General features: G+C 38.8%; 1 protein-coding gene across 11 annotated transcripts in view; it reads right to left on the reverse strand.

Moving 5' to 3' along the window:
- Positions 1 to 5,026: 5,026 nt before the first annotated feature.
- Positions 5,027 to 16,936, reverse strand: part of Mpdz (multiple PDZ domain crumbs cell polarity complex component) — a 164,399-nt gene continuing 152,489 nt past the window's right edge. For 8 of the 11 annotated variants that reach the window (XM_006537644.4, XM_006537649.4, XM_006537647.4 and 5 more), the window contains 9 exons: positions 16,759 to 16,906; positions 14,188 to 14,274; positions 12,896 to 12,986; positions 11,991 to 12,034; positions 11,105 to 11,227; positions 9,861 to 9,965; positions 9,185 to 9,297; positions 8,229 to 8,352; positions 5,033 to 6,297 (listed from right to left, as the gene is read on the reverse strand). In XM_006537644.4, the coding sequence (XP_006537707.1) occupies positions 6,151 to 6,297; positions 8,229 to 8,352; positions 9,185 to 9,297; positions 9,861 to 9,965; positions 11,105 to 11,227; positions 11,991 to 12,034; positions 12,896 to 12,986; positions 14,188 to 14,274; positions 16,759 to 16,906 (982 nt within the window). In that variant the 3' untranslated portion in view covers positions 5,033 to 6,150. Of the gene's footprint in view, positions 6,298 to 8,228; positions 8,353 to 9,184; positions 9,298 to 9,860; positions 9,966 to 11,104; positions 11,228 to 11,990; positions 12,035 to 12,895; positions 12,987 to 14,187; positions 14,275 to 16,758; positions 16,907 to 16,936 lie in introns of all 11 variants that reach the window. The other 3 variants (NM_001305286.1, NM_010820.3, NM_001305284.1) reach the window with 1 other exon arrangement.

Consider the following 16,936-nt stretch of genomic DNA (forward strand, 5'->3'; position numbering starts at 1 on the left):
ACCATTTACCTAGTTATAAGAAAAATAAATATCCAATATATATCTAATTATAAGAAAGCTAAGTATGCATACCAAGTATTTTTATAAAAATGACTTAAACCATCATTCTGAAATTAAAAGTAGAAGTGATGGCTGCATGTGTGTGGTGGGGGGGCAAGAGGGGGGAGTGTGATACACACGGGTTCGTGGATTCAATGCTCAGCCGTTTTGCAAATTCTGTAGCAAACCATTGCCTAGGCACTAAATGGTAATTATTGGATCATAAGTTCTAGAGAAGTCACTTGTTAAAGAATTAGGTTTATAAACATCTTAGTAATAACTGACCAGTTTAACTTAAACCTAGAAAATTAACTTATTTAGAATTCTAATAGCAAATCATTCCTTTTAGTAAGATTATTCTTGCAATTAAGGGCTTCCTTACTGGCTTGAGGGAAATCATCTTCAGACACAACATTCACAGAAGACAATAATTGTAATGTTTTGTTTTAAAAATCATATAAATATTTATCTCACTGAAAGAATTTTATTTTTTTTCATAAACGTAAGATTTGTGTGTTGGCTGCCTCCATCAACCTTTCTCTGGAGCATGCAAGTGCATATTATATACTTAGCTGCGAGATTTTTTTTTTTTTAATCAGTGCACTTAAAAGCAGCAGGGTGTGTAATTAGGAACACCCGCCATCTGCAGAGCCCTCCAGGTGCAAAAGGCATTTGCTTTATTTAATATTACCACAGCATTAATTTTACTTCATTAATTTATGTCATTTGTCCTTTATTTCAAATTCAGATTGCCAAAACTAAATCAATAGATACAATGGCCTGATTTATTTTAGCAAATGTCTCATAGCATGAACAGTATTAAGCAACCTTTGAAATGGCTAAGAAATGGCTGGGTGTGCAACTGGAGAAGAAAAATGCCATCAACAGCCTTCTTCGTATTGGAACAATTCTTCAAGCTCAGCGCTTTAGGTGTCCTAGCAAGTATAGCAGCACAGAAGAAAATACTTTCAGTTTCTTAAGTTCAGGAAAAGTCTCCACTAAGTTGATGATGTCATGCTAACAATGGCAGTACCCTTTACTAAGGAAGAGCAGGCCTCAACTTTAGCCAAGAACACCCAGGTATAGCTTCTACTTGTAGTGTTTTGTATTTATGGCAGGTCATGCTGACTTCTAAGACAGAGTAGTGAGATAAATTTCCTTTCATGACAATTTATGTTGAAGAATATCTTAGTTAAGGTCACTATTGCTGTGTTGGGACACAATGACAAAAACAACTTGGGGAGGAAAGGGTTTATTTACACTTCCCCATCAGTGAAGGAAGTCAGGACAGGAATTCAGACAGGGCAGGAACATGGAGGCAGGACCTGAGGCAGAGGCCAAGGAGGGGTGGTGCTTACTGGTTTTCTCAGCCTGCTTTCTAATAGAACCAGGACCACCAGCCCAGGGACAACATCACCCACAGTGGGTGGGGCCTTCTCCCACCAACCACTGAGAAAATGCCCCATGGTTGGATTTTTTTTTTCTTCTTGTTTTTTTTTTGAGACAGGGTTTCTTTGTATAGCCCTGACTGTCCTGGAACTCACTTTGTAGATCAGAGTAGCCTCAAACTCAGAAATCCACCTGCCTCTGCCTCCGGAGTGCTAGGATTAAAGGAGTGTGACACCATGCCCGGCTTCCATGGTTGGATCTTAATGGAGGCACTTTTTTTCAACTGAGATTCTCTCCTTCCTAGATTGTGTCAAGTGGACATAAATCTAATCAGCACAATGACTAATCCTTATAAAAGGAAAATAAATAACTAATAATACAGGCATATGGGAGCATAGGAAATACTATAAAGATTGTAACGTCCAACACTGAAAATTTGAAAATATTAGGTCAGTTGATTTTTAGTCAAGTTTTATTGAATGGAAGTGTGAATTCTAGAGGAAGGACATGGGAATGTACAGTATTGCCAGCTAGACTTAGGCAAGAATCATAATTTCTAAGAAGAAAAAGAAACTGCATATTTCCCAAAGACAATCGTATCTCTGAACATACATGGTAAGGGGAAGGAGAGAACGAATCAGAATAATCACATGGCAAAGGACTGAATGAACTTAGAGGATAGGAATCACTGGAGTGATGTCCAAGTCTACACAGACACACAGTTGAATGAAAAGGGACAAAGACAATTCAGGCTTGGAAAACTGACTTCAGAGAAGAAAGAAGTATGGAAGAGCACTGAAGTTGAAATGAAGACAGGCTTGAAAAACTCAATATATTACACAGTAAGAAAACTCAGAGGAAAGCCTTACAAGTGAATGGGTCAAGAAGCTATGATAATTGATAAAGCAGAGAAATGAGGCACACATATACAAGAAACTTTACACACATACAAATATGAGAGAGAGGAGGAGGGGAGAGAGGGGGAGAGGAAGGAGAAGGCAGGAGTGTGAGAGAGAAACTGGGGGAGGGTGAAGGAAGGGAGGGAGGGGAGGAAGGAAGGAACTTCAGGATTCTATGAAAAGACGTAAGTATGGAGAGAATGGCGGGCCAATGGCAAGAACCAGCTTCCCAGGGGGATTACAGACACAGTTTCCTAAGAAATAATACCCAGTACTAAAGTGAGGAGAAACTTGCTCCACAAAGGTGCTTCAGGCGGTCTTCCAGGATGACTGTGAGATTATTACCACACTCTTACCTTCCTGCTAGAATTTCTTTTAGGGCCTACTGTTAATTATTAGTGTTTGGCTTACAGTCAAATGCCTACACAAATACTGTGTCTTTAGTTTACCATGAAATGGACAATTATAAATACTTGCATCTTGTGGCAAGAAAAGCTGCAAAGTAAAGCACACAGAAATCACTTTAAGAATAGTTATTTTCCCTGGGATTCATACTCTTTTCTATAAGACGTTTTCTTGGCACCAACAGCTTTGTTTTTTATCTCTTGAAGCCTTATAAACAGCTCCCTTTCAAAGGGCAAAGTTTAACATTAATTCCGAGTAGACAAAGTCCAGGAACATCTTTGCACAAATCAAATGCATTCCTGATCTGTCATGAACTGGAAACAACACAGCAGGGCTGCGGAAAGCTTGTGATGAGAGTTCTGGCATTCCCACACCAAGAGCACAAAGCCCACTCCTCCTGTGTCTCTGCAGGCAACCTTTCAACTCTCAGCTTCACTCTGAGATCTGAAGAGGGGCACTGACATCCAGACAACAAACTACCTGAGTAAATCTAAGCAGGCTTAATGCCATCTACCTCAGACAAGGGAAGAGTTCTTTCTCTTCCTCTCTTCACGTCTGTCAACATCTGCTTTCTCAGGATTCTTAAGGTGAAAACAAAAAAGACCTCTTTTTTGTGTCTTCTCCTTCATGATTCCATCTTCTGATACAGGAGTTTCACAGCATGATTATATATACTCCTTACTACTCCTGATGCTACAAATAGATTGTGTGAAGTTAAAACATCATTACTGCTACAATTATTCCCTGGCTAGTAATGAGGAACAGCACTAGAAATCAGTGGTGGTCCCCAGTTTAAGTGAACAATAACACTGAATTCATGGGCAATCCATTGTCTTGTATCATACACAACCCTAATGCTGTAACGTTAATTTTAAACTCTTGGCCTAAGGAAAGCATGTTCTTCTTCCATCACATGAAGTACATTATTTACAGAAAAAAAGAAAGTATATAATATTGCTGCATCTCTATGAACAGGATGAAATCATTCCCTTTTTATTTTAACTTTATCGCCTAGCCGTCTTCCTTATGTTTCTTAATAACTGCATCATGGTAGTTCATATTTTATTAATTACCTAGGGATTAATTTATAAAGTACTGCCAATTGGTGGCTTAAGAATATAAGGTTCTCTCAGTTCTGGAGATCAGGAACTTGACATCAAGGTCTCCCCATAAAGGGCTTCACGTGACTGGATCCTTCCCTTTGTAGAGTCCTTGGCTCATGTCTTTGCCTCCGTCTTCACGTTGCCATCCTCTCCATGTAGATGGATTGTTGAAATCAGAGGACAGGACCCATCCTAATATAGCCAGGCCTTAACCACAGTGGCAAAGACTCTATGTCTAAATTATATTCTGAGATTCAGGTGGATATGGACTCATAGAACAACACTATTTAATTAAGTGAAGACATGCGCTTGCCTGGTTTGTGTGTGTGTGTGTGTGTGTGTGTGTGTGTGTGTGTGTGTGTGTGAATGTTACTTGGATATACTGTCTTGAACAACAGTTTGATTGCTTGGCTTCTCCCCAGTACTGATAGTAGTATTCCCTATTAAAATCTCTTTAACTTCTAACTTGCAGAAGCAGTAAGTTCAGCATGCACAGTGTCCTATGGAAGGATGCAGGTATACCTTCAAAAGAGAGGGTCATTAAAAGATGTCCAAAAGCCAATGGGCTGCCAGCATACTGAGGTGGGTGTTGTTAGCCAATTACTTCAAATGACAAGGACTGGAGGAAGACTTGTTACAACCCGCATGTTGGTTAATTTGTTTTCAGTTTTGCATGGACAACTAAACTCACAGGATGGCTATATAAAAATATTCTCCTATATTTTAAAAATGAACTCAAGGTTTTTCAATAAAATGAGCTATCGTTTTAAAAAAAGAAAAAAAAAAAAAACCAGCAAGAGACAATGAGACACTGCACTCTCTTTAGCTAATTTGAGACAGAATCTACAGACAAAGCTTTCCTGTTCTGCCCTCCATCCAGATGGGCCTTATTCAGTAAGATGATTTCCATCTGATGCACTTCAGCTCTTTACAGACCTTACAATAATATTACTGCACTGGTAGCATCCCTGAAAAGCCAATTTGGAAGCAGAACACCCCTTTTCCTATGGCATCTTCCTCAGCTCACGAGAAGTCTGTGAATCCCTGAGACGCTATGGAGGGAAAAACACCAAGGCTTCCACAAGGATGTTGTCCAAAGCTCTAATTGCATCTATGATGAGACTCAATAATTTAAAACAGTAAGTCTTGAATTATAACACTTTTTCCAATATAAAAAACAAAGACAGCATCTGCTTGTTTGTTGTGCACCACAGAAACTTATTTATTCACTTTAATTCTGCATTTACACAAGAATGCTATAATAAAATATATGTATACGACTTCTGTTACAAATATAGATAGTATTTAAAGTGACTTTATCTATTCTAATGTAGGAGTTTCACGCTCTAAAATGGGATTGAACACATAATTCCTCACCAGTTGTCTCAGTAAACAGCCCCATCTGTTTCCCTCAGTCTTAGACTATTGTATTGTAAGATGTTAATATACAGCAGTGAGATGAAGTTACATTAACCCCCTTAATTTTTCTGTCAATTTACTAATGGCATACAACCAAAATAATTACTAACACGCTGTCTTTTTCTATGTCATTAAGATTAATACTAATGGAAAAACAATAGCATGGTACAGTAACATGTTTTCCACGTAGTATCAGTCTGCTACATCAGCATTAGAACACTCTGGGCTCCTTCTCTGTCTCCCATGGCTACATGGATGTTTCCTAGAACTCTAGCCAACACAGGGTAGCATCAGCACTTTACCTATAACAACATGAAAATATAGCAGGTTAAAACTGAAAACAAACACCGAGATATGCACTAAACAGGAATTTCTTTTTAAAGCTTACAAGGACTGCTAAACAATTTTAGCAGAAAAATATGCATTAGAGGTAAGTAGGACCAATATGTCACAATTTTAAAACAGTAGACTATTCAAAAGTATTGCAAGCACTTTCTTTTCTTCTTTTGGACTGCTGGATTGAAGAAGTCCTATAAAACTCAAAACTGTCTTCTTTTTTTCTAAATTTCCATCTTTAACCTAATTGCCTAACTTTGTATCATTTTGTTTCCACACTAACAAGATGAACATATAATAATTTTGTCCACGTGACCTTAAATTGTTAGATATTGTCGAGATAAAACTGAGGTTTATCTATGCAAATATCTCTTCTTTTTGAGTATATGATCATGAAATGCAGAGTAAAGGAAAAATGATGCTTGGCTGTGAGTAACAAACACTCTGTTTCTCGCCTCCCTACTGTAGTTTTCTCCGACCAACACAGCATACAAACAGGTCCTCTCTGTTACAGTAGGAGGGGAGCCAGTGGCTGGGCTGCTTCAGCTCTGGCAGTCACTTCAAGAGAGAACCATGAGGGTGACGGTGCCCTTTGTCCTCTTGAGGATGGCAACAGCTTCTTCATGGGTCACTCCTTCTAGACTTTGCCCATTGACAGCAATGATCTGATCGCCCCTTTTTAGACGCCCATCTTCTGCTGCTGCTCCCTGCAAGTATAAAGTAGGCTTATTTACTTGTGAAAGAACTCAGCCACACACAAAGAAAAAGAGCCAAAGAAGAATGCAAATTGCTCTGCATGTACACATACATGGCTCCCGGTGCCCCATACCATCAGACATGATGAACATACTTAAAAAAAAGAGGTCCTTCTTCCAAATTGGTTTAACACTGACATTCCAATCTGGTAGTGAAGTTAGCTAGCAGTCAACAGAGTAGCTGGAATTTTTTTTTTTTTTTTTTTTTTTTTTTTTTTTTTTTTTTTTTTTTTTTTTTTTTGGCTGTTTAGGACAGCAATTGGTGGCAACTAAAATTAATAAAGAATATTTGGGCATCTGCCTAACAGGAATGATTTCACAGAAACGGAGGCTTTTTCAGACTATAAAGAGGGCCTACAGAAAGACAAAGGATCAGGGAGAACAAAAGCAGCCTCATCAAACAAAGCTATGGAGACTTGAGAGTCCACAGGTTTGCTGAGCCAGAAAGCCCACATAGAGGCTGATCAGGGTAAGGCAGAGTGAGAATTTAAAAGCCAGTGCTGGTCTGGGGAGACACCGCTCATGCAATGCTTGTTCAGCATCAATCGGGCTCTGAGTTCCATCCCAGCACACAGCTCAGACACGAGCCCCCCAGCACTGCTAAGTGTCATTCTTTCTAAGCTTTGCAAAGAAAGACTGCTCAAGCTGTCTTGGTTTTTACTGCAAGGGAAAAGAGAGTCTTCCTATTCCTATAGGCTCTAAATAATTATGATTAAACACAGACATCACTATTTAAAAAAGAACTCCATCTCAGGCATGAACATAGACGATAATTATGCAATTAAATATAAGATTAAAAATATGGAAGAGTTAATGAGGAGCGTATAATGATGAAATTCTTAAAATATGTTCTAACTAGCATGCCTTAAATAAATTGTTCCTAGGCCGAGGAAAAGGATTGCATGGCGCTTCTATTCATTGGCAAATGCTGTCTGTATTTTTGGATGTACCAATAACTTAAAAAAAAAAAAACAACTTACAAATTAAGCCTACAGCTAGTTTGCCACAGAACAGCACTTTAAATTGGTTGAAAATAGTAGTGTTTTTCTAAAATAATAGAAACTTCCATAACATAAAGGAGCATTTAAAGAGCCCAAGTGGAATCTTTACAGGCCTGATGTTCACTCTGTTCTTTTCCACTGTAAAATGTGAGATTCTGAGTTCTCTTCTGCAGGAAACGTTGTTCAAATTTGTAGTCTTTGAAAATAGATCTTAACAACACATTACCAACCATTATATGCATTTCTATTATTTTAATGACTTCATCAAAATTACAGTCTCTTTATTCTTATTCTAAACATTCTTAAGATGGTTCAGTGGATGATTACAACTATACACAGAGCTTTCTTTTCATAAGTAACTGAATCCCTTGATTGCAAATAATGCTTTATTACAGACAGCAGGTCTGCTCACTACTCCTCAATTCTTTTTCTCTTTTCAATGAAATTAATGTATAAACACCCTAGTCATAATGTGAGATTAATTTTGTGTATTTTTCTGTACCTACTTTAGATTTCACAACTATAAAAGAACACGGAGGAAAACATGCCAGTTCTTGACAGCAGATATATTATCAAAGTCCATATTCAAAAGGTAATCATGTGTGACTTTCTATTCAATGGAAGGGACAGGCTGCATCGATTGTTTCATGTATATCACTGAGAGTTTCCATGGAGTTTCAATTTGAACTAATTTTCTCTAAACATAACTAAACCTCAATTAGGATAAAAACATTTAATAACCTGTTCCTGCAGAGATTTCAAAAGAAAATATCAATGTTAACCATTTGGCGTCACGTCAGGCCTTAAACTAATAAGCTAGCTGCTGACCAGTGTTAATTAATGTCTAGTAAGGAACAGAATGGGTAAACCTTGTAAGCTTACCTTTGCAAACACTGTTTTCACATAAATTGGTAAGTCTCCATGAGGGCTGCCATAGCCGCCTACAATGCTGAAGCCTAAGCCATCTGGTCCTCGGTCTAGCGTAATGGTCTTAGACTGTGGAGGGCTACAGAAAAAGAAAGGAGAAAAAAAAAGGTCACAAACACACACACTCACTTGGTTCTGTGCTTTATGCTTTACCTGATTCAAACTACAGATAGTATATCCTCTATGTTACAGATAAGAAAGATGCTATTTATTGAATGCTTTCATAGCACAGAAACTCTCCTTCTTTTTCCAGTTTATTGAGAGGGGATGAAAGTTCAGAGAACCACAATGTAGGATCATAAATGATAGTCTCAACTTCAGAGAGGAAAGTCAACTGTGAACAAGATAAGGGCAGCATTGAATAACTTGAAAATTTAAATGTGCCTCCCTTTACCTTTTATCTTTTCTAATACTTTTATATTTAGTGTGTTTTCTAATATATTCAGTATTTTCAATCACAGTTCATTGAAGAAGAGCAAGATGTCCTCTCAAAAATATCAAAACTGAAAACCCAGGAAGTGTAGTAGGGTGAAGAGCTATTTGTAGTATACTCATGTCTGATTAGGTAACTATTTATAATCTACTCATCTCTGAGCAGGCATGGCGTTAATGCACCCGTCTGTAACTAGGTAACTGTTTATAATCTAGTCATCTCTGATTAGGTAACTCTCTTTAATCTACTTATTCCTGACTAGGTAACTATTTATAATCTAGTCATCTCTGATCAGGCAGTGGTTTGTAACCCACCCAACTGACAAGCTGACTAAAAGCATTGGCACTTTCTACTTTATACGCCCTCTCCCTTTATTTTACCTCTGGGTGATTGCCAGGAACATGGGACAGAGACTGCAATTTTCTCAACAATTTGGTTTGAAAGGAAAAAATGATATACCCGATAATATATTGCTCACCCTAAATCATCCGGAAATATACTGCTTGATGTCAGCCCAGTGAAAGCAAGACAAGGATTGGCAAGTTCTTGCTGATGACCCGTGACCACACTCACATCTCCTCCAGCAACCACCTGTGTGTGGGCACAGTGAAAGGAGAAACTGTATATTCACCTCGCCTGAGAGATCCCAAAAGATCGCTCCAAAAAATGAACTTAGATTAAAATGAGTGCTTTTACTGACTGCTTAAACACTGAAATGATTAAAACACTATTGGAAACAAAGACACTTCACAATGCCCAGGTACCTTTTAAATGTGCAGACAGTAAAAATATCCTAAAGTAAGTTCTACAATTTCCTTTGTTTTCAAATCATGACTTCATTTGCAACCATTTTTCAGAGATTTCAGAAGACATGCTACTCACAGAGCACACAGGATTCTAACAATCATTGGCTGCAGGGGTGCTGTATTTTTCCCTTTAGATATAAAATATGAAATAATGAAGGCACCAGGATGGAGTGATACAGAATGTGTTGCTTCATAATGCTTTCCTGGAGCGCTCGATTTAATCAGCGTCGTTCAAGGAATATATTAAGTAAACCAGTAGCAGAAGAGTGAATTGATTTTATCTAGCACCAGAGCTCCTGTGTCCTCAGGCTACCTACCTTGTGAACAGTGCTTGGGATAAAGCCTTACCTGTACTTCAATGGAGCCTGAGGCATTTTTCATCAAGTTAACCGCCTGTGTGTGAGTCATCCCATCCGTGGATGTGCCACAGATGGTGACAATCCTATCCCCAACCTGCAAGACAAGTAGCCAGCATGCAGATGAGGGCTGGGGCTGACAGGCTAACGTGGTCTTAGACCACTCACAGTGCACCTAAGTTGCCACCAGCTTCTGAAATATAGCAGGAGATCACTAACTCAAATCTAAGAAGCAACTTCAAAAGAGAGAGCTGAGATGGAGTTGATAGTTCTGGGGAAGGAAAAGTGATGAGAAAAAACTCACTCTTCCCTGGTCCCCGGTCCTTCTTTCTCCTGGGAAAGATATTACTTATTAAAGCCATAAAGTATCAGTGCCATCTGCAAGCCAGATTTTCTCTGGACATTAACACTATGTTAGATGAGACCATAAGTCAGAGGTTGGCAAACTAAGGGCAGCAAAGCCAAGTTGGCACAGTGTCCACTTCAGTTAATCAAATTTGGTTGGAAGACAGTATGCTTACTTGTCCTGTGACAGAGCCAAGTAGTTGCAAGAGAGTCCTATGCCCCAGTTTAAGCCTTCGCTGCTCTCTCATAGGAAGTGAATTGAACCTATGGCGCTAGGGTATGATCAGTTTCTCAGTGTCCATCATAAATTTAAAAGTACTGAGTTATCCCCAAACTTGAAGCTATTTATCTAAGATATGGTTCTTTTGGATATCTTGTTTACAGCTTGGGCATAAAAGGTTTTCCTTCCAAGAGGCCAAGTTATTGCAGTAAAGTGTACTTTGTTGACAGTATGGTTCAGCATCGGGCCATCCTGTAACCTTGAAGCAAATCTGTATGCTTTACAGTACATGAAGTCATATTTTCATTAAACTTCGTTAAAATTTATAATAAAGTAAGTAAGGAACATGTTCCAATTTGGTATGGTCAAGTCAGCATTTAAACCAATAATACATATGAAAGAAGTTTCCTTCTGTACTGTGCTCGGAACACACTTTGTTTTCTCTGTAATATGTTCCAAAGTTGCAATGTCCTTAAATCTTGCATCTGATCACATCATATTCCCTTTTGCTATTCTTGATCTTTCACTTAAAGCAAGCTCATCCATGACTTGGCTTGCTGTTTAAAGGCAGATTTAAACCCTGAGAACCTCCTGGCTGTAGGTGGTTAGGCTGAGAGGTGGAAATGCCTGCTAGGTTTGCTAGAGCCACTACAGTTAGTAGGAAAACTTACTCTGAGTTTTTGTGTTTGAGCTGCAACACCATTTGGGTGCATCATCGCAATAAATATAGGGACATCTCCGAGCGGGCTGCCCACTCCTCCAGCAATGCTGAGTCCCAGCGAGTCAGCAGGCCCCTGCCATGGAACACACATGCTTGGGTCAAAGCAGGATTCTAAACCGACCTTTTGTTTCTTCTTTGACACACAATATTCTATTGCTAATTAGGATCCTCTAGGTATGAGGGTGGAAAATACTTCATTTGACATAGGGACTTAAGGGAGGGGGGAAGCATCAGTTTGGAAAGTGAAGCAATTGATACATACTAAATCATGTTGAGATTGATAAAAGGCAGGCAAACTCGGGAACTGAGAGGACCACAAGATTCGAAACCAGGTAGGGCCACTTTCCCACTCAGGACATTACAAGTCCTAGTGCAAGGCCTGGAACACATGCACTGAGCCCACCAAGCTCTGGCTGGGTCTCACAGAGGCCTGCAGTGCACATGAAGCACATACTGATGGCATGCAGTGCTGAGAAGGCTATATCATAGTCCCAGGAAACCATGCCTTTGCGGTCTCTCTTGCACATGACTATAAGGTTGTATGTCCTAATATTCATTCATCAGAACAAGAGGTGAGACGCAGAGAATCATTCTGTGTAAGGGCAGAATAATACTAATTTTGACAGTATAAAATATAAATAATGAATAAATAACTTAAATAGTTTACTCATTAAAATATATAGAAATATAAGTAATTTTATTATGCTAAGAAATTTGGCAATGACAGAACTGCGCTATTTCCATTGCTTACAATGTACATAAGTATTTTTTCAGATGGGCACTATAAAATACTCAACAAAATATAATCAAAAATGCCTTGCAAGATAGCAAATTACCTTTTTTATTTCGACTGTTCTTAGTCCCTGAATTTCAGATGCTACTGTAAAGGCAAAAGCAGATAAGATGTGGTTGTTAAAATATGTTTATGCATATTCCCATTTTAGCCATTTTAGATGGATGGTAGTGCATGGGTATCCTTTTTAAAAGGGTACACTTGGCTATCAGCAGTGCATATAATTAAATCCAGCTCACACAAAAGTGTATTTCCTCAAGCAGAAAAATGTGCATGCCATACAGTTCTTCCCTATGGGCTCGGCTCTGATTATATAACTGTACAATCCACTCAGACTGAATTAAGAACAGAATATGCTTCGGATAGAAAGTTGCTCACACAGCTCAGAGGAATACTTATGGATGAGTTAAAAAAATCTATGCACTAAATGTCTAAATTTCTAGAATATTAGTCACATTGCAAATAGAGATTGCCATATGGCGAGTTTCTTCAATTTGAAAATCTCTCAACCAACGCACAAAGCCAGAAATCCTCTATGCCATGATTGCATGTAATTAAAACACAGGAGGGTTGTGTTGACTTTTTCAAATTTTTTGTAATCTTCATGGAAAAAAAGAAGACTGCTTAGTGGTGTTTTCTGATTTACCTGAGTTACATTCAACAGAGAAAAAGAACAAAATCAAATAACTGATCTGCATCGTAAGAGAAAAATTACAGACACATCTATAACTTGTAAGGCAAATGTAAGTGCCTCCATTTGGTCTGGACTTTGGCTAGTGCATGTTTTCTATCTATATTAGGATACGGGATGGTCTAAGAGGGAAAAGTGGCTCAGTGGGAAGAGAAGAGGAGAGGAGAGAAGAGAAGAGAAGAGAAGAGAAGAGAAGAGAAGAGAAGAGAAGAGAAGAGAAGAGAAGAGAAGAGAAGAGAAGAGAAGAGCAATCTTACATGCATTTTTCTTCGAGTTACTTTCCAATGACTCTGATGTATTTATTCCAGAAAGTGGGGGAGTGAAAGATGACAGGCTGCTCTCACTCACCTAAAATATATGGCAGTTATTACACAGGCAGCATGGGAATTTATAATTCCCCTAAGTACAAAGTATTCCACAGTTCCATGTGTTTATATCATCTAAAGTGAAACACTGTTAAACAGTATTGTTAAACAACAGGGGCATCTGGTAATTTTAAAGGCAACTTAAGCATACTTATTGGATTCTTTTGTTTGTCTTAAGGATTGATGACATAAATAATTGAGGATAATTTGACGACTGGAGAGTAGTTGAAGTTGATTTCAAACTATGTAAAATTTTAGTAGTCTTCCATAATCTTTTCAAGGCTTAAAGCTCTTTGAATTTAAACTACTACAGAATACCTAGGGTTTAAAACTGTATAACAAGGGCCAGTGAGCTAGAACCCAACATCAGTAATTAAGGAAGTCAGTAAATAGTCTTTATGAACAGACTCATGAAAATGAGTTCCTGTATCAGAAGATAATACTAAGAAGAAAAGCTTGCCAAGAACCATGAATTCATTGTATTTGTGTGTGTGTGAGGTCTACATGTGCATATAAGCATGCCTGAATGTGGAGGCTACAGGTCTACTTTAGATACCTTCCTCAAGATGCACCCACCTTGCTTTCTGAGCCAGGGTTTCTCACTGGGACCTGGGACTTGCCAATGGGGTTAAGCTAGCATGTCAACAAGCAGTAAGCTGCTCTACTAACCCAAAACTTGGATTGAAAGCACCATCAAAATTGGCTTTCTCATGAGTTCTGGGGATTTCACTTAAGCCCTTATGCCAACTTTAAACGAACTATCTCTTTAGCCCATCAGTATTTCAATACAGAGATGGTTCGCAATCACCTACCTGGAATTTTCTAGTTGAATACTAAGTGATTGTGTGACAGTATCTTAAGAGTACGTCCCCTTGACTGGATTAGCCTACACTGATTAGGTGGCTAACTTCTGAGACTGTGGAAGAAAACTGCTGGAAACAAAGTGTCTCCAAATTGTCTAGCACCCTCAGGGTACAGTGGTCCTCCCTGCGGTGTCTCTTTCTCTTCCCCTTCCCTGTCAAACTCTACACTTGCTTCTGCTTCCCTGTCAAACTCTACACTTGGCTGCACATTGCTGGAGGGCTGGACCTATGTCTGTGACCCTAGGCAGACTCTCTGGGGACATCTCTGAACTCCCTCTCTCATGTGAACTGGTTTTCTTTTCAAACTCCACAACTACTCACCTGGCTGCTTTGAGAAGGCCTCCGTTCTGAGTGGAATGGGGCAGCTTTGACTCTTCCAACCTCCAGGGTTACTGCACCTAGGGAACACTGATGGAGATGGTTTGTGAAACTATTAAAACAAAATTCTGTAATCATCTTTAGAAAAACACAGCTAAAACTAAAGGCATGTTCATTCCTTTTGTGATTTCCATAAGACAGGGCAATCACAATTTTTAAATATTTACATATTTAAACTCATAAGAATAATAGTAATATAGCAGTCATAAGTGTCCACTTCAGTGTTCCACAATTTACATGGAGATCATTCCTATCAAAACAAACAGAAATTGAGAATTGAGTAATTTCACAAGAAATAGCATAATTTAAGGGCAAATGAGCCAGCCATACCCTGGGTTTAAAATGTAAACAAAAGCTATAAAACCACTACCAATACAACTTACATTTTCTTAACAGAAAAGAAACTCAAAGGAATTCAGTCACATTTCCTTGATGCATGGTGGCTGAGCATAACTACTACATCATACTTAGATAAATACTCCTACAGTTGTAACGTTACCATTGCAATTCCCTTGCAGGCATTTAAGAGCCGACTCCAGGTAAGAAACACAGTGTAGTCTAACAATGGAGGTAATGCAGGAGCTGTCTGAGACCTTGCACTTTTAGAGACAGCTTTCCTATTATTTTAAAACCCCTTCAATAAAATTTATGTACAAAATTATTTGTATATTAAAGACCATCTCTTTCAAAATAAAAAACTTTAGACAAGAGAGCAACAATTTGGAGCTAGCCAAACACACAACACATACATGTTTATGGCTATTATTATATACTGCCTGACTTAGTTTCTAAAAATGGCTGACTGAGCTGACTTTAAAACCATTTATGTTATCCCAATGAGACTTGCTTCTCTCTTTCTGTGAGAACCCTCAGTCTTACACTGCTAACAATTGTTCGTAATTTATCTCCAAAAGGAAGCTGCTCTTCCTTAAAGAATTCTGGTTATAGGCTAGGCATGGCTTTCTAACATTCAGGAAGTTAGGTGCGTAGGTCACTGTGAGTTTCGGGCCTGCTTAGGCTACATAGTGAGTTCCAGGATAGCCTGGGCTACACAGCAAGACTCTGTCTCAAACACCAATCCCACCAATACCTCTACAAAAAAATATTCTAGTCACTTTGTTTTGATGACTTAAATAGATAACAGGCTTAATGTGTGTCCCATTAATAACTAATGATAGCTATTGATTAATGATAGTGCCAGATCTTATCCAAACCGCAGAGGTTAAGGTGAAGCTCAACTTATAAAAAGGCATCTGAGAGTCCAATCTGAGAGGTTCCTACTGTCAGCAAGGCCCAGCAGCCTTACTAGCTGCGGAGCCAACATATACAGGCTCGTGTTGACTCAAAACCAGATGTGGGAAATGAATCATGATGGCGTTTTCAAGTCCATATGGAATTAAACTCCAGGTTAAAAACAAAAACAAAAACAAAAACCATCAGGCAACAAGAGACAACGCAGTAAGTAATACCTTAGTGATAACACAGTCTTCTCTAGAAGTTGGACCTTTTCCTAACAGGGAAACTCTACCTCCCACGAGGGGTGGTCTGATGAGTATTCTGCAGTTCACAGGATATTTTCAGAGGAAGATGACTCCACCTTCCCAAAGGAAATGGTTCTTAATGGTGAGCTCTCTTCTGAGGAAACCTACTTCATGGTGTAAAATGAACTAAAGAACAAAGTTTGGTTCTCAACATGGGGGCTGCAACCCCTTTGGGGTCAAACGCCCCTTTCACAGGGGTCAAACACATCAATTATTCTGCATAGCAGATATTTACATCATGACTTATAACAGTAGGAAAATTACAATTATTAAGTAGCAACAAAAATAATTTTACGGTTGTGGATCACCCCAACATGAGGGACTGTATTAAAGTGTCACAGAATTAGGGACATTAAAAACCTACTATAAGTGATGCCAGGTGGTAGCCTTTAACTGTCAGAGTAATTTCTAGTGTTGGTACACTGGGTGAGTCTATATTAAGCTCCCTTCAGTGCTGAGGATAATCCACTGGAGGATAGTTTTCCTCCAACTTTAAAATAGGATAATGATGTTGAGTCAGATGGCAACTGGGCTACATACACCCTTGTGTGAAGCAGAGGGAAATTCTGCCACTTGGCATCACAAGACAAAACACCAATTGTGCTGTGTCTAGAAAGGGGTCATGAAGCAGTTGAAAAGGAAAGGTCAGAAAGAAAACATTGCCTCCTGTGATGCTGTGGGGGTCCTGAGGGAGCTTCCTAATGTCTCAGATGACAGACGACAAAGCTATAAGAATAAATCCAGAAAGAAACCTGAAAGAACACATGTTAAGAAGTTTGTGTATTTAAAGGCTTACTGTCACTTCAGGTACTCACATTGTGAAGTCTGCTTACAAAGTTAGTAAGCAAATTTATAATATAACAAATGGTCATAAATTTACTGTTTATATATGGACGGTATCACACTTGGTTTTCTCTGAGATGACTACTAACACAGATAATTGCTATACAAAATTATGCTACTTGGTTTCTACCTTTAGCAGGGCAGCGACTGCCTCCTGGGTGGCATGACGGACATCTTCTCCATTCACCATTAAAATCTGGTCCCCTTGCATCAGTCTCCCATCGGCGTCTGCAATGCCTCCCTTGACAATGTCTGATACAAATACTCCAGTGTCATTTCTGCAAGCAACAGTGGGTTTCAGCATTAAG

Source organism: Mus musculus, chromosome 4, assembly GCF_000001635.26.
Source record: "Mus musculus strain C57BL/6J chromosome 4, GRCm38.p6 C57BL/6J".
Classification (NCBI taxonomy): Eukaryota; Metazoa; Chordata; class Mammalia; order Rodentia; family Muridae; genus Mus; species Mus musculus.